Source organism: Eulemur rufifrons, chromosome 7 (assembly GCF_041146395.1).
Source record: "Eulemur rufifrons isolate Redbay chromosome 7, OSU_ERuf_1, whole genome shotgun sequence".
Lineage (NCBI taxonomy): Eukaryota > Metazoa > Chordata > Mammalia > Primates > Lemuridae > Eulemur > Eulemur rufifrons.
In genome coordinates, this window is record NC_090989.1 from 2,062,853 (window position 1) to 2,082,162 (window position 19,310).

Sequence of the window (19,310 nt, forward strand, 5' to 3'; positions counted from 1 at the left end):
CAGACTGCTGGGCGAGGGGGGCCTGGGGACAGGGAGGTGGCCAGGGAGCTTGGTTCAGGTGCAGAGGCCTGCCCAGGGAGGGTGGACATCAGCCGGGGCCCCTGCTCTGTGACCAAGCGGTCCTTGTGCTCCGTGGGAGCTCCTGGAGGGACGTGTCAGCGCCAGCGAGCAGGGGACGCCAAGGGGGAGGGTGCATGGTGCCCGAGTCCCAGCTGGGGCCTGGGTTTGGGGGGATGGAGAGGGAGCCGCCGGGTCACAGCCGAAACCTGAGTGTGGGCCCGAAGGGCCTGCGGGTGCCCACCAGAGACAGCGGGGGAGGCGCCCACGGCCGCAGGAAGCTTGCCCGTGGGTCGGAGGGAGCTCCGGCCGCCAGACACAGCGCCCTGACCCCTGCACGTCAGTGACTTTATTTGTGGAGCGCAGAGACAGGGTGGCCAGGCGGCCTGAGACAGCAGATTTGACGTCTTGGCTTTTCACGGCGTCCCCCATCTTGATGGCTCCCGATAACTTATGCTTCCGTGAGTCGTGACACCAAAGCAAGAGGTCCCTGGCGTCCCTAGCCCCCTGCCGGCCCCTCCTCCTTCCTGGGCATGGCTGGCACGTGGCTCCCAGGGAGGGCCGGGGGGAGAGCGGGGTCCCCTGTCCTCCGCAGCCTGTCCCCCTGGTCCAGGCCAGGCAAAGGTCGAGTTAGGTCACATCGGCACGCGGAGGCCATCTGGGGGGCAGGGCAGGTCGCCCACCCCAAGTCCTCACAGGATGGGGCCGAGGAGGCCACCAGGGACCCTGACTCCAGGAAACTCAGCCTGGGTCCCGCGCACCATGGCAGACGTGACCAAGGAGGGAACGGGCCCCGGCTGAGACCAGGCTGAGACCAGCGCTGGCCCCTCACCTCTGGGTGGCCTGTCCCCTGCCTTGAGCTCTCCCCTCGGGGCACCTTGACACCGTCCAGTTCAAGAGCTCGTCTGGCCAGCCGACTGGAGGTGGCCACGAGGGCGGCAGACCCACCCGAGCCACGCCATGTGGTGCCCAGTGTCAGCCCGCGTCCCGTGCGGGCGCAGGAGAGAGAAGCCCGCGTCCCCGAGGGCGACCACAGCTGGTGCTGCGGGCCCGAAGCCGCGGTCAGTAGTGAGCCCCGAACAGCGCGGCCACCTTCTGCAGGAGGGTCTTGTGGTTCGCGTACACGGGGATGCGCTTGTCCACCACCTGCCACCGGATGGACACGCCCTGGTCCTGGGTGTGCAGGTTCTGGAAGGACAAAGGTCTGGCTTAGGAACACACAGACGTGGTCTAAGAACAGGGGCCATGTCCCCGCAAAAGGCTGTACAGCAGCAGGGAGGCCTCGGCAGCCTCACCCTGGACACCCCCAACGGCCTCCCCAGAGGACCCGGGTCCCAAGGCTGCACAGGACCCTCGTGGTCACCTGTCCAGCCACCTGCTGTGGCCCTCTGGCCTCTCCCGGGTGCCCCCTTGGTACCCTCTGGGCAAGGCTCTGACCCCCGCAGCCCCCACTCTCTGGCCCTGGGGCCCTGGGAGCCCCGGGCACGGCCAGAGCACTCTGTACCCCGTGTCCCGCCCCCTCCTCGGAGCCCGGGCCCTACAGAGTTCAGCCGCTTTAGCTCCACGTCGTTCTGGTCCTGGAAGTGGATGCTGACGGCCACCGTCTCGATCCAGGCATTGTCCGTGTTCCTCGGGTCGTCCATGTACCCTTTGTACACCTGGAAGGAGAGCAGGCTGAGCCCGCCGCCACCCAGGGGCTTCTTCTAGCGAGGGGCCCTGGAGCTCCCCCTGCATCAGACGGACACGCCCGGCCGGCCCCGCCTCTGTCCCAGCCCTGAACACGCTTCCTCTGCCCGAGCCGCCCCGTCCAGCCAACCGGGGCTGCCCCACGGGCTTCAGCCTTGACCATACGTCTCAAGGGCTCCCGGCTCACAGCAGCCTTGGCCTGGCACCGCGGCCCTCTGACACGACCCTGGACCTGGGCAGGGCTCACGAGGGGTGGGCAAGGGCCTCCAGGACATGGCTCATGGCACCAGGCAGACAGAGCTGCCTGCCGTAGGGGCCACTCGTCATAAATGCCCAGAACGAGACCCAGGGGCCGGGAGCTGGTGCGGCGGGGAGGGCGGGGGCTCTGTGTGCAGGGGAGGGCGGGGGCCCCGCGGCCAGACGGGTGGGCTGAGCTGCAGCGTGGACATGCCGAAGGCCACGGAATCGCTCGCTTTGGAACGGAGAGTGTTCGGTGGCTTTACCTCAGGGAAAAATAAACGTTTGAGACGGTAAACACAGAGGTGGCCTGGTACCCTGAGGGCTGTGCCGGCTAAGCCCAGGAAGCCGCTGGGGGGCAGGGTCAGGCTGCCGGCAGGTGCACTCGAGCCCACCTGAGACGGACCACAGGCCTGGGGACAACTGGCTGCCCACCCCGAGCGCAGTTCAGGTAACCCCTGGGCCATGCGGGCGACGAAATGCCGGGGAGTCCAGAAACAGCCTGAGGTCAGCGTGCAACTGGGACCCACAGGACCATCCTGGCTGAGGGAAAGTGCGCCGTGGGCCCGTGTTTGTCAAGAGCGTGTCTGTGTCTGTCGCACGAGAAGGCTGGGGCGGGGCCCCCTGGGGGAAGGGCGAGGTTTCCACCGAGCAAACGGAGCAGCCTGGCCAGGGGTCCGTGTGTGGGGGTGTGGGGGGCATCACTTTCTAGTTCACGCCTCGCACTTTAGACGTGTGCAGCTTTCGTAATTAAGAAAAGTCAGCAAAGAAAACAGGCCGACAAAGGCGAGGGCCTGTCCCGAGGGCCCCTCAGAGCGTGAGAGTTTGGGCCTGCGGGAGGAGCTGGCCCTGGCACCCTCCGGCCCAGCTGTGCCCAGGGTGGGGTGGGTGTGGGAAGGAGGGCGACACCAGGCTCCAGGCAGCCTGTCCCACCCGGAAGGTGGCAGGGGACCTCTGCCCGACCCCCTAGACTCAGAGAGAAGAAAAGTCAGGGCAGAGAGGGAGGGCGAGGTGTCCGCGGTACCCGCGGTGCCCAGAGCCGTGGTGGCCCTGTCTCCTGTCCCAGCTCTTTCCTCATTTCTCCGGGAGCTGAGGGAGGTGGGGATGGGGGCAGGGACGGTGTCGCCCAGTGAAGTTGAGTCGGACAGCTGTCACCGGGGGGAGGGGGCTGGAAGCCAGGACTGCTGTCACCTGCGGGGCTGGGGCTGGTCCCCAGCGTCACATGTGCTCATCCTGCAGCCCTCGGGGCACAAGGCGGGAGCGGAGCGAAGGGCCACCCTACCTCCGTGCTGTGCTTTAGCAAGCTCTCAAAAGACGGCCAGGACTCTTCTCGGAGGATCTGCTTCAGCTTCCGGGGCAGCGTCTCTCCCGGCTCCGGGGAGCCCTGGGCAGAGGGGTGCGGGCGGGTCAGCGAGGCACCCACGCCAGACCACAGGCCACCCTGGCGCCGTCTCCACTGGCCACACGCCCGGCGCGGGCCGCCAGCCAGGCCCCGGCAGCCAGAGGCAGGCGAGCGTCTGGCAGCCTCAGGGCTGGAGTGACGCTGCCCAGGACCCGCTGCCCGCGGCAGCATGCAGGACCCAGCAGGCCTGGGCGGGTGTATCGGCCCAAAGGCACGACCCCCGAGGGGCAGGGACAGCCCGAGACCCCAACCACCGGCCTTGCCTCAGCCTCTCTCTGGGGGGACGGGCGCCCCTTCACTGCCCCCCCCCCCCCCCCGCCCTCGCGGCCGCGTCCCGGCGTCTGCAGTCCCGTCTCTCCAGCCCAACTCCCGCCTGACTGCAGCACGTGGGGCCCTTGCCGCCCCCAGCGCCACCTGCCTGGTGGACACGGACCCTGCACCTGCTCTCCAGCACCGCGTGTCACTCCAAGGCCACGGAGACACTCACGGGTTTCCCGTGAAGCCTGTTCAGGCCTCGGTCCCTCGTGACACTGCTGCCCCCAAGCTGCAGGCCTGGGCACACCTCCACCCCCGACCCCGGACAACGTTGTCCTGCCATTAGGGCTCAGCCCAGCCCAGGCAGTGAGGGGCAGGGTCATGTCTGGGGCTGCTGTGAGGCCGTCTCTGCCCCCGACAGCCTGAGCTCTGCAAGGGGACCCCGGTCAGCCTCCAAGGCAGCCCTGGCCCTGCACCCCATCCCCGGCACACAGTGGTGCTCAATTAGTGTTTATGCACCAAAGAGAACGTGAATCTCAGTTTTCACAACTGCAAAATGCGGACACAGGAGGGAGAACTTCTAAAAAGCAAAGTCCCAGCATTAACTGCCGTTCACGGGCTGGAGCCCAGAGCCATGGCTGCCCAGGGCGGCGGGGCTGGCGTCCTCTGCGGGGACGGACGGCGCGTGAATGGGAGTGCTCGGGCTGCGGTGCTCACCCCCGGCAGGGCCCAGAGCTCTGAGTGCGGCACCTTCACCACCAGCACTTCCAGCATCTTCTTTATGCTCTTCCTGCAGATGGCGCCATCCTCATTCCGCCTCCACCTGCGAAGGGAGCGGCTCTCAGCCCCGCGCCAGGGGGTCAGGGCTGGCCCTGCGGTGGGGGCGGCACGGCCAGCTCAGCCTGTGGGTACTCGAGCTGTCCACAGACCCCCCACGCCCACACTGGTGCCAAGCGCCAAGCGCCGCAGCTGTCCTCTCCGTGCTCCGAGCACGTGGGAGTGGCCCAGGAGTCCTTACACGCATGTGTGTGACCGTGTGGCCAAGGTGCTGATGCCTGGCGGGGTGTGGAACTCACCGGGTGACCACTGGGTGCAGCGCATGGTTGGGTCCGAAGCAGCTGAGGCTCCCGCGCCCGCGAAGGCCCGTGCGGCCCATGGGGTTCCTGGGGGCAGAGGGGTCGGCTCAGCCCACCGCCCGGCCCGGGACGAGCGCCCAGGGCAGCTGAGAGGGGCTGGCGGGCGCCGGCAGCTGGCACTCGTGGGGACAGTGTGGTGCTCTGTGGGACCCGCCCTGGCCCAGGGAGGAGGGTCCCTCGGGGATGCCCTAGGGGTGAGGCCAGGGACTCAGGTGGCCCCGGGGCCACTGGGCAAGAGAAGGGCCCCCTGGGAGCAGGGGTGCGGCCGCCGAGGTATTGAGATGGCCACCATCTCCCACAGAGCAGGGGACCCGCCGAGTGTTCTGGACTGAACTTGTCCACCTCCGAAGGCCCCGGCACAGAGCGCTGCCCCTGCCCCAGAGGCCTGGTGAGGGGTGCGTGGGGTTCAGGCCAAACTCCCAAGGGCCCCGTGTCCACCGGCTGTGGCCACAGATGACGGGTTACCAGGACACGCAGACAGCCTCGAGCACGGGGCGCTGACTGTGCCCCAGACGCCCCCCGTCGGCCAGGCCCTGCCCTCTCACCCCAGGCCCTGCCGGAAACAGCAAGTTCCAGAGACGCAGAGGAAGAAACGCACCAGCGGTGTGGTGCGGTGGGCGCAGCCTCCGCGCACGACGCACTGTCCCTGGGGGCCACCGTGCCGGCCCCAGCCCCCACTGCAGCCACTGACCCTCCCCTCAGGGCCCTCCTCATACCCACCCTGCCTCCCAGTGGGATCGCTGAGGGTCCCACCTCCCCCCCGCCCTCAGCGGAGGTCCACGCACTCACCCCAGCCCAGCTGGTCCCAGCCCCCCGCAGGGACAGCCCCTCCCACCAGCATGGGGCCTGAGCAGCCACCGCCAGCCCCGAAGATCGGGCTGGGCAGCCCGCAGCACCATTGCTGCCACTTTGTCACATTGCTGCCACTTCACCACCCTCGCCACCCTCCACGTCCCGCTTGGCCTCCCAGCCCTGTGCACGCCCCGCCCGCCAGCTCTCCCAGCGCTGGCCGAGGCCCCGCCTGCCTTCTCCCTTCCACGCACCTCACTTTCTGGCCCCAGCACTGAGCTGCCACCTGGGTGGGAGTGTGACGGGGGTCGGGGGAAGGGCCCGTGTAAAATCTGTGCCCTGCTGTGTTCCTGGGCTGAGGTCCTGGGGAGGGGACCCGAGATGGTCCGCATGCAGGGGCACGGAGGTGGGCAGTGTCCCCAAACTTATGTCCTTTTCAGAGCCTCAGAACGCGACCTTACTTGGAAAGAGCGTCCTCACAGTGCAATTAGTTACGTGAGGCCACAGTGGAACAGGGTGGGCCCTAAACCCACACGATCTTTAATCCTCAGAGGAAGAGCAGCAGAGACACAGACACACGCAGGGGGGAGGCCGTGTGACAATGGAAGCAGAGACCCGGTTGACGCACCCACCAGCCAGGAACGCAAAGGGTGCCGGTGACACCGGGAGCTGGAAGCAGCAGGAAGGGCCCCCTGGAAGCTTCAGGGGGAGCACAGCCCTGCAGACCCTGATCCCAGACTTCAGGCCTCCAGAACTGCGGGAGGAATCTCTGTCCCTTAAGCCCCTCAGTTTGCGGAACTCTGACCCCTTGTTACGGCAGCGCCAGAACCCGAATGCCGAGGGGAGGGCGGCCCCGGGGGGTGGACACAGCCTCCCCTGCAGTAGCGTCCGAGCGCCCGGTGGCTTGCGTCAGATAAGCTCCTGCCCTTGCGGGTGGGCGACAGGGTGGGGCTGAGGCCACCAGCGCAGAGTCGGGGCCACTGAGGACACTCGGTCCGTCCCAAGACGCAGCCTCATGCCGACCACAGGCCGACAACGCAGTGAACCCAGGGCAGTAGCTGAGGGCAGCCTGGAAAGTGAAACTCCATCTCTAACTCTCCGTTAGGCTCAGACGAGGATTATGGTGAAATTTCTGACGTGAAGAGTGAGAGCTCTCACTCCGGACCAGACGGGACGCAGCCCACCAGCCTCACAGAGAATCTATAGACCTGCGTGCGTTTGTCGGGAAACCAGGAAAATTGAATGTCAATGAGCTCTAACATGAGCAAACTCAAAGAAGTGGAAAGGAAGGAAGGACAACAATAAAAGCAAAAACGAATGAGACAGGAAAAATTAAGATAATCAACAAACCCAACAGCTAGTTCTGTAAAAAGATAATAAAATTAATCTCTGGCAAGAATAATCAAGGAAGATAAAAAAAAAAAGAGAAAAATATAGTAAGTATCAATATTCAAAAGGGGAAATAATTACTTTATGTTTAAAGAATTTTAAAAATCACAAAAGAATACCATGAACACAATACATTTGAAAAGTTGGATGAAAATTATAATTACTAAAAGGGACCTAAGAAACAGAAAAATATGGTTCCAGTAATGATTAAGGAAAACGAAGGAGTTAAAAATCCATGTGCTGAAGAGGTGCTGGACCTGCCTGTCCGACAGGTGAGCATCACTAACCATCTAGGAGCAGGTCGTCGTCTCTGCCCACCCAGACAGTGCCGAAGACTGGAAAAGGGAAGGCTGTCCTGGTAATCCCCCGAGATGGGTACAACCTCACACCAAAACCAGAACCACCCAGTGTAAGGAAACATAAAGTACAGGCAAAGTCCACTGTGAACAAAGATTTTTTTAAAATCCTGTATGTTAAATGTAACAACAGAAGAGTTTATCCCAGGAATGCAAGGATGGCTCAACATTGAGGAAGCTATAACAATAGTTCGCACACCAGGTAGCTAAAAGGCAAACATACCTTATAGTCACCTCAACTGAGGGCAGAAAAACCATTTGATAACATTCCACAGGATACAAACTCCAGACAACCTGGGACCAGAAGCAACATTCCTAATCTGATGAAGGTAGGTGTAAAATTCCTTCAGTAGATACGGTGCCTAGTGGTGAAGCAGGCAAGCCCTGGCAGTAAGTCGGACACAGGATGAGGAGGATGCTAACATCCACCACACCATGGCACCACCGACACGGCAGGCAAGAAAAGGGAGGGGGTATGTGCTGATCGTTAGGAGAAAGGTAATACCATCATTTGCAGAATATATTATTTACACAGAAAATCCACAAACAAATTTATATAACAGTAAGAAAGTTTAGCATAGTTGCTGGTTATAAAGTCAGCGTACATACTTCCTATATATTTCCAAAAACCAATTGGACAATACAATAGAAAAAATGTGCCATTCCTAAAAATAATAAAATTATCAAGTATCTAGGAATAAATCTTTTGTTTTTTTGAGATAGGGTCTTATTCTGTCACCCAGGCTGGAGTGCAGTGGTGTCATCCTAGCTCACTGTAACCTCAAACTCCTGGGCTCAAGGGATCCTCCTTCCTCAGCCTCCTGAGTAGCTGCAACTCAGGCACATGGCACTATGCCTGGCTAATTTTTCTATTGTTTGTAGACACGGGGATCTCACTCTTGCTTAGGCTGGTCTTGAACTCCTGGTCTCAAGCGATCCTCCCACCTCAGCCTCGCAGAGTGCTAGGATTACAGGCGTGAGCCACCATACTCAGCCAGAATAAGTAATTTTTAAAAATTTGAGTTCTTTATAAAGAAAATCATAAAACAAAGAAAAGACATGAATAATGTTGGCGAACATATAGAAGGTTCATTATTGTAACAGTGTCTGTTGTCCTAATTTTTTCTATAAATTCAATACGATTCCTGTCAACACCCCATCAGGATTTGTCACAGCACTAGACACACTGATTTTTAAACCCACAGGAAGCCAAAGACTCAAGATTAGCAAAGCCAAGTGTGAAGACATGCCCACGCCAGAGTCAGACCTGCCGCAGAGCCGTGGCACACGGTGGCGCGACCCTCCACAGAGATGAGTGGGACACAAGCCAGCATTCTGTGCTGGGGACAGAGGCCAGCACAGTCAGGGCCTCACTCCAGATGAGGAGTCAGACCCCAGGGAGGAGCCAGACCCTGGGGAGGAGCCAGACCTCAGGGGAGGAGACAGACCTCAGGAAGGATTCAGATCCCAGGGAGAAGCCAGACCTCAGGGGAGGAGCCAGACCCCAGGGAGGAGCCAGACCTCAGGGGAGGAGCCAGACCCCGGGGAGGAGCCAGACCTCAGGGGAGGAGCCAGACTTCAGTGGAAGAGGTAGACCCCAGGGAGGAGCCAGACCTCAGGGAGGAGCCAGACCTCAGGGGAGGAGCCAGACCCCAGGGGAGGAGCCAGACCTCAGGGGAGGAGCCAGACTTCAGTGGAAGAGGTAGACCCCAGGGAGGAGCCAGACCTCAGGGAGGAGCCAGACCTCAGGGGAGGAGCCAGACCCCAGGGAGGAGCCAGACCTCAGGGGAGGAGCCAGACCCCAGGGGAGGAGCCAGACCTCAGGGGAGGAGCCAGACTTCAGTGGAAGAGGTAGACCCCAGGGAGGAGCCAGACCTCAGGGAGGAGCCAGACCTCAGGGCAGGAGCCAGACCTCAGGGAGGAGCCAGACCTCAGGGAGGAGCCATACCCCATGGGGAAGTGGTGCGAGGGCCGCCCACTCTCCACGTGAATGCACAAAGTAAAATCATACCCTCCTCACACCTATGCAAAGAGCCTCCAACTGTATTAAAGACCCAAATGAAAAAAACTAACTGTACGATTTGTTAGAAGAAAATGGAAACGTGTCTTTACGATTTCATGGAAGCATACCTGAGAAAGTATAACAAACATGTAATTCAGTGCACAGCGTGAGCGTGGTGCTCACGTAAAAGTTACTTTCTGTCATACTGAAGTTGTGTGGCCACTTAGTCCTGCCGAGTCCTCCCTGACGCACTTGTGGTTCTGCACCACCGTCAGTGGAAACAGGTGCTGGTGCCCCACCACGGCCACACCAGGCGCCACCTGCTCCCTCCTCCCTCCTCCCAAAGCAGCCACAGGCTCCTCCCTAAGTGCCGCCTGGCTCTGGCCCACACACTGGGTCACCAGAGTGGACACACAGGGCTGCAGCTCGTGGTCTCTGTTCTGAGGCCCCACCCATCTCCCTGCACCTCCTCACAGGACCTCTGGTGCCAGGCAGAGTAACCTGTGCCCTATTCCAGAACATTCTACAAGAGGATTGCCACCCACCTCCTCCCTCTCCCTTCAGACCCCCGGTTCCATGAGGCTCCCACCACCCACAGCCCAGCAACCTGTCCCTCTCTCCAGACCCTCCCCATGGCACCGTCTGTGACCCCAGCATAGCGTGGGGCCCTCCTCGCCTTGGCACACAGTGGGCATCAGTCACCCGGCACCTTTGTGCTGGGTCTCCTCACCTGCACGCTGGGGCAAAGTGCCACTCCTGTGGGGACTCGATGCCAGGGAGGGTCACCACCCTGGCCAGGAGCACCACCAGCCACCTGCCCTGTGCCGCCCGTGGCAGAACGGAGCACCTTCCCCTCACCCACACTCCCACAGGACACAGCGGAACCCAAGCCCCCAAAGGTGCATCCGGGACCCAGGGACAGGCACAGGCCCTGGCCCTCCGTGCGCTGTCCTGGGTCCTGAGGAAACACCGTCAGCTGGTGCTTCCTCCTCCCTCCTGTCGCCCGTTTGCTTTTATCAGAAAACGTCTCCTCTGGCAAGAGACGAAAGCTGCCCCCAAAGCAGACCCAACAGGCAGGCGCCGGGGTGGCCCAGTGGTCCGGGCAGGCCGCACTCACAGGGGGAGCCCACCCCGCACGGCGTAGGGCCCGTGGAAGCTCCGGCGGTCCGTCTGTCCGTCCACCGCGTTGAAGCTGATCTCAGACAGCAGCTCCGGGACACTATGAACAAAAGACGACACATCCCCGTGAGGCCCCGCCACCAGAGCAGCCATGCCCACCGTCCGCTTGGCGTCCCGGGGACATCCCCTTCCCACCCAGGCCTCCCTGGGCCTCTCTGAGGGGCTCTTGGTGGCTCCCCAGGGGGACGCTCGGCCGGGGCAGGGCTCAGGGCCGAGGGGGGCTCACACTTACTCTCCCATGGGGTCCGTGGCGGCTGCATCCTTCCTCTCGGCGGAGTAGAAGGGTGGGTTGTAGATCAGAAACTCCGTCTGCAGCAAAATGGGGGTTTCTGCCGGATTTGTGCTCCCAGAGCACGGTCGGGCCCGGGCACCAGGAAGGGCCAGAGGGTGGCTCGCAGCCACAGTGGTGGCTCCACGTGGACCGAAACCGACCCCAAGTGCAGGTGCACGGCCCCGAGTCGCAGCACAGCTGAGGGGGCGCACGTGGGTACCCCGCATCCCAGGACCCACCCAGGGGTGGGTGGCCAGGACTGGTGCCTTGGGGGTCTCCCCAGCATGGGCTGGGGGCTAGGCTGGACCCCAGAGGTGAAAAGGACTCCATGTGGCACAGACTGAGGTGACGGCAGCAAAGCAACAGCCTGGAATGAATATTCCAGAAGGGCCTCCCCAGCGTCATGACCCACCCCTCTGTCCTGTGTGTCTCTGTGTCTCTCCACTCAAGAAGGGGCAGGGCCCTCTCTGGGGCTGGGGAGTCTAGGAAAGGGGTGACAGAAGGGGTGATGTGGGGGGCACATGGGGGCATAGCATGGGGATGGTGTGGGGGTGGTGTGGGGTGACATGGGCGGTGCCAGGGCAGATGGCAGTTTCAGGAGCAGCCCTGGGTGTGAGCTGTGCCCACCAGGCCCCTCCCCCCAGCTGTGTGGCTCAGGGAACTTGACCTCTGTGTGCCTCAGTTTCCTCATCTGTCAAATGAGCGTGGGGGTGACATGGGTTGACATGGGGGTGACCTGGGGGTGATGTGGCACAACAGAATGATATGGGGGTGACATGGGGTGATGTGGGGGTGACATGGGGTGACGGGTGACATGGGGGTGCTGTGGGAGTGGCAGGATGATATGGGGTGATGTGGGGTGATGTGGGGGTGACATGGGTGATATGGGGGTGATATGGGGTGATATGGGGTGACATGGGGTGATATGGGGCGACATGGGGATGACGTGGGGTAATGTGGGGGTGACGTGCTGGTGACATGGGGTGATGTGGGGTGACATGGGGTGCTGTGGGGTGATGTGGGGGTCCTGTGGGGGGGGCCTGGGCCAATGGCATTGGGGTCCCAGATGCTCAGACTGGAGGGTGGGAGCAGGACCGCCCTGCCCACCCCGGAGCCCGCCACCTCCCGCCTGGTCACTCACCTCCCAGGGCACCTTCTCGTTGGGCACGGGGAAGCGTGTGACACGCCGGCTGGGGTAGAGGAGGTGCCGCGCGTCCACGTGGTAGCCGTCACCCGGCTCCTCCGCCTTCTTCCTGCTGCCCGGCTCCAGGTCCTGCTCCTCGGTGGCCTTCTGGGAGGCTGGGAACGGTCGGGGCTGTGACGCAGAGCCAGGCCCGGCCCACAGGACAGGGGCTCCTCTGTGATCCTCCCCAAACATCTGGGCCACCCCTGCCTCCCCAAGCCCAGCGGCCATGCAGGCTGGGTGCCAACCCCGCGTGGGAGCCCCTCCGGGGGGCCCTGGCCCTGGAAGGACAGCCATGGGCGTTAGGGCAGTGACCGCCGGCACCTGCCCCTATGCAGCCACCAGAGCCCAAGGCCAGAGGCCTGTCCAGCTCAGGAGGCCAGACTTGCTCGTGGGGCCAGCAAGGCCCAAGGAAGGTGACTCACGCCCCTTTCCTGGCCGGCTACAGGTTTAGGAAAGCAGACTTCGCTTTCACAGTCCCGGCCACGTGACTGGGCACAGATGTCACCTGGAGCTGTCCTCCCTGCACCCCACCTTTGCAGTGTGACGTAAAGCAGGAGCTCAGGGCACAGCAGGTCAGGCCTCCCCTGGGGGGCCCGGGAGCCCGGGCAGGTCAGGGGGCAGCGGAGCCTCGGTGCCTGCATCGGCGGCTGGGCAAAACGAGAGAGCGCCGCCCTGCGGCTGGGGACTGCCCGCAGCCGGCCTCCCGCGGACCCAGCCACGCTGCGCTCAGGTCTCTCCGCCCAGCTGACCCCACAACTCAAAGGACACAGGCTGGGGAGACCAGCTGCTGGCACAGCCACTCACTCACCCAGGATGGGGACGCCTGCCTCTGAGCCAAAGCCACTGTCCCTCAGGGTCTTCACTATCCAGTGCAGGGCTCTGGCCGTCTGGGCCACCTGGAAGGCACATCCCAGGAGGGCAGAATTAGCACCTGCTGCCCAGGCCTGGCATGCAGCCCTCTGCCCACTGCCCGCCTGACAGCGAGGCTGGTGTCCCGGCTCGCAGCCCGGGCCCCAGGCGACCCCAGCACCCAGCTGGAAGCCCGCCCTGCCCCTCTCAGCACCCTGTGCCCCTCGAAAGCTAAAAGCAAGCCTGCTCCCCAGGCCGCGGCCAAGCCGGGAGGACGCACGCCCATCCTGCTTCCCTGAGGGAGCCGGCTGCCGAGTGACACAACGGCTGCCGGGACAGGACACACCAGAGGCAAAGGAACCAACGTGAAGCCCCCAGTAAGACAAGAGTGGACCGCGGGGAGAGGGCAGCGTGCCATCGAAGGACGTGGCCTGCATGGCTCTCTCCAGAGCCCAGAGTGCTCGACCACAGGGGCGGTGGGGAGGCTGTGACTAATGTGGCCCAGGGGACGCGTGGCGCTGCTGCTCCCACGCCAGGGTGTCAGCAAGGCAGAGACCCGCAGGAGACGGCGCAATGCGGGAATGGCCATGGAGCCGCCGCCAGGGGATCAGCACTGGCCGCTGGGGCCGCCATGGGCAGCAGGGGCCCAGCCAGTGGGCACGGAAGGGGGCGGAGGCGGAAGGACGCTCAGAGGCAGGGGTTGGACCTGCCCCCCTGGGTCAGGACACGTACTCAGCCTGGGGCGCTGCAGACAGCAGTCCTGGCACCCGGCGGTGCGCCCTGCTGAGCCGCCCTGCTGAGTCCCCCCGGTGCCCGAACGAGGACAGGGCCCATTCTGGGCAGCGGCAGCCAAGGCTCCGCCATCCCCGGGCCCGCACCCCGCCCCTCGGGGCCTGCGGCTGTGCCACCCTCTGTCCGGACGCCTGGTGCTGCCTTGCCAGCGTGACCCTGGCACGGCCTCCCTCTCACCCCTCAGCCCCCCTCCGGGCAGCCCGTCTTCCCTCCCGGCCAGGCCCTGTCCAGGCCACGTTCCCAGAGCACGTGCGGAACAGCAGCCCCAAGTACGCTCGCCACCCGGAGCCTCGGAACACGCCCTCGCTTGGAAACACGGCCTCTGCAGTGTAACTGGTGAGGGACACGGCGTGACACTGGGGAGGCCTCATTCCAGTGAGCCGTGTCCCCGTAAGGAGAGGAGAGGACACAGGTGAGGCACACTGGGAGGACGGCCATGGGACCGCGCCTGGGGCCACCAGAGGCCAGAGGAGGCAGGGCGGATTCCCCTGGGGCCTCCGGAGGGAGCCGGCCCTCTCCACGCCTTGGGTCGGACCTCTGGCCCTGGACTGTGAGGACGAGGTCCTGTTGTGCAAGCCTCTGGGTGGTCACTTGTTAGGGCAGCCCCAGGACACTCTCAAGGCCCAGCAGGGCCGGGCTGAGGGTCCCTACTTGTCACTGAAGCCGCTGGCCGGCGTCCCGCACAGCCTCTGTGAGTGACAGGCTCCGTCCGCATGCTCCTCACTGACACTGCTTCCGAGCCACCGAGCACACGGAAGTTCAGAAGCAACTGTCCTTGGTCACCGTGGCTGTCCCTCCCTCCCCTGCTTGGCTGCAGCCCTCGCCCAGGTGCAGGCACAGGGTCCGCAGCCGCCTGGCCGGGTGGGGAGGGCAGCAGGCAGCCGGGGCTCGACCGCACGTGCGTCAGGGTGGAGTTTTCTGGAGGACAGAGAAGGCGCCTCTGCCAGTTGGGGACGATTTCCCGACATTCCGACCTCCTCCTCAGCGTCATTTCCCAGGATGCTTATGCTCAATGCTACCACCCCATGGAGGAACCCTACAGGCTGTGTGCGCCCCACGGACAGAGGCCCTGACTCAAACCCACCTGCTCCTCCAGGGAGGCCAGTCTCTGCTCCACGGAGCCCGACCTCTTCAGACGGTCCCTGTCCAGCAGGTCCACCATGGTGTCCACCCTGGAAGAGGACACAGCTGAGCCCAGTGGCCAGGCCTGGGGGCCAGGACGTTTACGCCATCTTTGAATCCCGTGACCCAGTCACTGTGCAGCACAGGAATTGTCTAGATTTGCAGACGAGCATGTCAGAGACCCCAGCTCTCCCGCACTGCCGTGTGGGGAGGCGCTGGGTCGGCTCAGCCTCGGTGCTGTGAGGTCGCGTCACACCACAGGCCACAGGCCCTTGGAGAGAAGGTGGCCCAGCCAGGGGGCCTTCGTAAGGGCCAAGGGCTCTTTCATCACCCTCCCTGGTGCCTGTGGTCTGCAAGATTCTGTCTGTGGACGTACACTGGTTTTTGTGACAAACCAGAGCTCTGAGCAGTGCGAGCGATAGCTCAGCACACCAGCCACTGCCGCAGCTGAAACACGTTCTGCTGGGCTCTGTTCGGAAAATTTATATTTAATTAAGCTCTTTCAACCTCAGGAGGTAACAGCAGGAGCCCGATGTCCTCAGAGTCCCCAGGCTGGGAGTCGGGCACCCCTGAGGCCCCTGCCGCTGTCAGAGTCTGGGCTGACCACGGTGGGCCCAGCCTGGCTCCTGAGGGCGGGACGCTGTGGGTCTCTGGGCTGCACTCGATCCCGGCTGCAGCAGTCCCCAGCGGTGGACACCGGGCTGCCCGACTTCCTGACTTTCCTGCGCATCCATTTCCTCTTCCCCGCTGGTAAAAGTGGAATAAACAACACCTCCCTCTGCAGGAGGACGGAGCGAGGGGACCCAGGGGAAGCCCTGGCCCACAGGGAGCCCTGACATGCGTGGCCGTTGGTATCCAGCCCTGACTGTATTGCCCATCAGCGCTGCCATGGCCTTCCAGCTTCGGGGCGTGTGTGGAGCGTCCTGGCGTGTGGAGGCTGCAGGATGTCCGGAGTGCTCCCGAGCACCCTCCCCCATTGTCTGGGCCCTGGGCATGGCCACTGTCCAGAGTCAAACGTCACCAGACAAGGCCATCAGTCGAAGCCATTCCTGGCCAGAGCACATAGAAGGTGCTCGGGGCCCTGCATGGACCCCACAAGGTGCCTCCTCTTTAGCTGGAGGATCAGAGCGGAACGTCAGTGCCGAGCAGGCCTGAAGACCACACCCCAGCCTCCTGCAATCCCGCCGGACCTACAGCAGCTCCAGATCACACAGGATTCATTCAGTATCGGCCAAGCACCAAGGCTGCTCTAGGTCCCATGATACTGTGAGGACATGAGGGACTCTGTCCCTATCCTCAGGGAGCTTACATCTCCATAAAGGAGGCAGGTGGACATTAACACAACCCACCAACCAATCCACCCACAGGGCCACTAACCAACATTCAGAATATTAAAGACAGAATGGGGACAGAGTGGGTGGAAGGCAGGGAAGGCCTTCCAGTGAAGTGACACCCAAATGAAGTGACACAGCAAGTCCTGCCTATCTCCGGGAGGAGACTCTCCCAAGCAGAGGGCATGCCAAGGGCTCAACTGGAAGTCATGGTGCCAAGACTCAAGCAAACAGGGCATCTAGCATGGAAGCTAGAAGAGGCACTGACCATCATGTAGCCCATTGAGGTACTCACCATCGTCACCACCATTCATTGTCATCACTATCATCACCATGACCATCACCACCACCACCACCATCACCACCACTACCATCACCATCACCACCATCATCACCATCACCACCAACAACACCAACACCACCACCACCATCACTGCCACCACCATTACCATCATCTCCACCATCACCATTACCATCATCACCACCATCACCATCACCATCATTACCATTACCACCACCACCACCACCATCATCACCATCACCACCATCACCACCACCACCACTACCATCATCACCACCACCACAACCACCACCATCACCACCACCATCACCACCACCACCAACACCATCAACACCAACACCACCACCACCATCACCACCACCATCATCACCATCACCAACACCAACACCACCACCACCATCATCACCATCACCAACACCGATACCACCACCACCATCACCGCCACCACCATCATCACCATCACCACCACCAACACCAACACCACCACCACTACCAACACCATCACCATCGTCACCACCACCACCACCATCATCACTCATGCACCTGCAACACCCCAAGCTAGCAGAGCACTGGTTACGGCTCAAGCATATACGTGCTCAAGGCTTTACAGCCATGATCCCACTGCATTCTGGAAACAACTCCAGGTGACAGGTGCTATCATGGTCTCCACCTTACACAGGAGGCGAGGGAGGCGCAGACAGACGCACATGCGCATCACTAAGAAGGGGCCTCTCAGCTTGGTCTATCTGGAGCCCATGCTCTTGGCCACTCCCTGCAGCTCCAGGACACCCTCTTCATGGCCTGCAGGCATCTTCCTGCAGCGTGGCACCACATCCTTCCTCCTTCTCCTCCCCTCAGGTGATGAGGAGCCTGGGGCCAGGCAGGGGTAGGGCCTGGACACAGTAGGGCACACACTGGCAGCAGGACCCTGGGCCAGGCCCTCCCAGCTGCCTGCTTGCTGGGCAGTCAGGCCATGCTGGCGCCTGCCAGGGCTGAGTGCTGGAGCGAGGGAGAGAGCAGAAAGACCTTTCCCCAGCACTGACGCTGCAGCTGGGAAGGAAGCCGGCAGGAGGTTGCTAGGGGGCAGGGCTGAGCGCTGTGCTCCTGAGGCCCTGCAGAAGCTGCCACCGACAAACACACAGGGCAAACCATCCCTAGACAGTCCTGAATTCCCACGTGGGCATCCTCCCAGGCCTCCCGCGGGCCCTCTGCAGCCACCCCTCCTCTTCCAGCTCAGCAGGGCTTCCCCTCCCCGCCTCGGACCCTCGCCCTGGGGGCCCAGCCTTCCCTAGGACCTGGAGGGCCGTGGGCCAGCGGCTGGCGCAGGCCCGGGTGCCTGTGGAACTGCAGGGGGCTTCCCTGCCTGGGCAGGTGTGCCTCACGCCTGCAGAATGTTGGGGGCTGCCCTGCATGTCTGCCCTGGTCGCCCGTACTTATCGCTGATGTCGTCGATCTTCTGCTCCGGCCGCTGCCTCTGCTGGGACTGCTGGCTCTGCAGGTAGTTCTCCTTCAGGTAGATCTCCCAGGACAGCAGGGCCGCCTCCTCGTTCTTCTCAAGCCTGTTCTCTGTCGGGGCAGGGGACAGACACAGGGGACCTCAAACCCTCGTGCGAGGGCACCTGAGGGCCTGACCTACTGGGGCCCTGACGGAGGGGCCCCCCACACCTGCTCTGAGGGGGCACCGGGCTCAGTCCCTGGCATCTGCTCCAGGCTGGGGAGACCAGCGGCTTGAGAGCTCTGCCTGCCCTGTGCGTGCGCGGCCAGGGCTCTAGAAGGAGCTGCCCCACCCTCGCCTGCCCCAGCACCGCCAGGAGCACGCTCGGGTGACACTCAGGTGACGGGAGGCGCGTACTGAGCTGCCGGTGCCGCCTGGCGGGGATCTTCAGGACCACCCTCCGGATGAAGAGCTGCAGGTGGCTGAGCAGGATGAAGGGCGGCGGGGCGGGGGGCCGCCCGTGGTACTCCTCGATCAGGTCATGGCGCTGGAACTTCCAGATCTGGTCCGTGTGCTCCTGGACCTGCTGGAAGGTGTAGCTGTCGGGGAGGAGAGAAGGACGCCACGTGGTCGGTGTTTGCCAGAGAGGCGGCCATGGGGAGCAGAGCCTGGCTCAGGGAGGCGCGGGGGGGCTGCAGGCGGAACGCGGCCCAGCCGGCCTCAGAACACCGAGCTCTGGGAGCTGAGGTGAGAAAAATGAAAAGCATGTGGATTTTAGATTTCATAAACCTCGCTAACGAATAACACAAAGTGCACGTTTGTCGAGAGACAGACGTTGAACTCTAAGCGGAGTTTATCGCGATTCTGCGAGCACAGGGCTCGTCTCGCGGGCGAGTTCCCATGGCGCGAGCCAGGCGGAGACGTGGGGCCCTACATGAGGTGCAGGCACTGTGCCAGCACGCACTCTTGGCCTCTAGGTGACAGAGAGTTCTAGCGCGTGCTCAGGCCCCCTCGAGGTTCAGAGCACATGTTAGAATAAAGCAGCAACTGCAGCAATTTAGCTGATGAAAGAGGCAGAGGATGGTGTCAGACGACACTGGGAAGAAAAGCGTTTTCCAAGAGTCACAGACAGCGCAGGGACTGTCTGCGGAGGCTGGGGGTTCTCAGGGCCGGCAGGGCTTTCTGGGTTACCGAGGAGGCTTGGGGACACTGAGCCTTCCCTGGGCCATGACATCTCCACAGCCGTGGCCGGGCCCTCGGTCTCCTGAGTGCCACTCTCAGGGCCAGGAGTGGGCCATGGAGCCCCCAGAACCATCCCAGGGGCCTGCTGGGGTTTCCGTTCTGCATGGTCTCCTGTCCCCTGTCCCCCTCCTTTCCAAGCTGCCTCCGCTGTGAGGTCCTCAGCACTGTCTTTGTTCCAGGTTTAAAGCCTGCAGGAGCATAACGGGGCCCACAAAGCCTGGGGCCCACTGGCTGCTGCGGTGAATCTGTGACAGTTACAAGACACTAGAGGGACCGTCCCAAGGCCCGAGATG

General features: G+C 62.7%; 1 protein-coding gene and 1 non-coding gene across 3 annotated transcripts in view; both read right to left on the reverse strand.

The window, feature by feature from the left end:
• Positions 1–435: 435 nt before the first annotated feature.
• The window catches only part of TRPM2 (transient receptor potential cation channel subfamily M member 2), a 58,786-nt gene continuing 39,911 nt past the window's right edge, over positions 436–19,310 (reverse strand). Inside the window, exons 21-32 of one of the 2 annotated variants that reach the window (XM_069474904.1) lie at positions 18,193–18,374; positions 17,774–17,906; positions 14,671–14,758; positions 12,754–12,841; positions 11,901–12,058; positions 10,721–10,797; positions 10,427–10,528; positions 4,714–4,800; positions 4,355–4,460; positions 3,263–3,364; positions 1,599–1,715; positions 436–1,245 (exon numbers count right to left, since the gene is read on the reverse strand). In XM_069474904.1, coding sequence (XP_069331005.1) covers positions 1,120–1,245; positions 1,599–1,715; positions 3,263–3,364; positions 4,355–4,460; positions 4,714–4,800; positions 10,427–10,528; positions 10,721–10,797; positions 11,901–12,058; positions 12,754–12,841; positions 14,671–14,758; positions 17,774–17,906; positions 18,193–18,374 — 1,366 coding nt within the window. In that variant the 3' untranslated portion in view covers positions 436–1,119. The remainder of the gene's footprint in view (positions 1,246–1,598; positions 1,716–3,262; positions 3,365–4,354; positions 4,461–4,713; positions 4,801–10,426; positions 10,529–10,720; positions 10,798–11,900; positions 12,059–12,753; positions 12,842–14,670; positions 14,759–17,773; positions 17,907–18,192; positions 18,375–19,310) is intronic. The other variant, XM_069474905.1, reaches the window with a different exon arrangement.
• LOC138388975 (Z6 small nucleolar RNA) lies at positions 4,348–4,401 on the reverse strand. Its single transcript, XR_011234422.1, has one exon. It is a non-coding gene; the product is annotated as a Z6 small nucleolar RNA (small nucleolar RNA).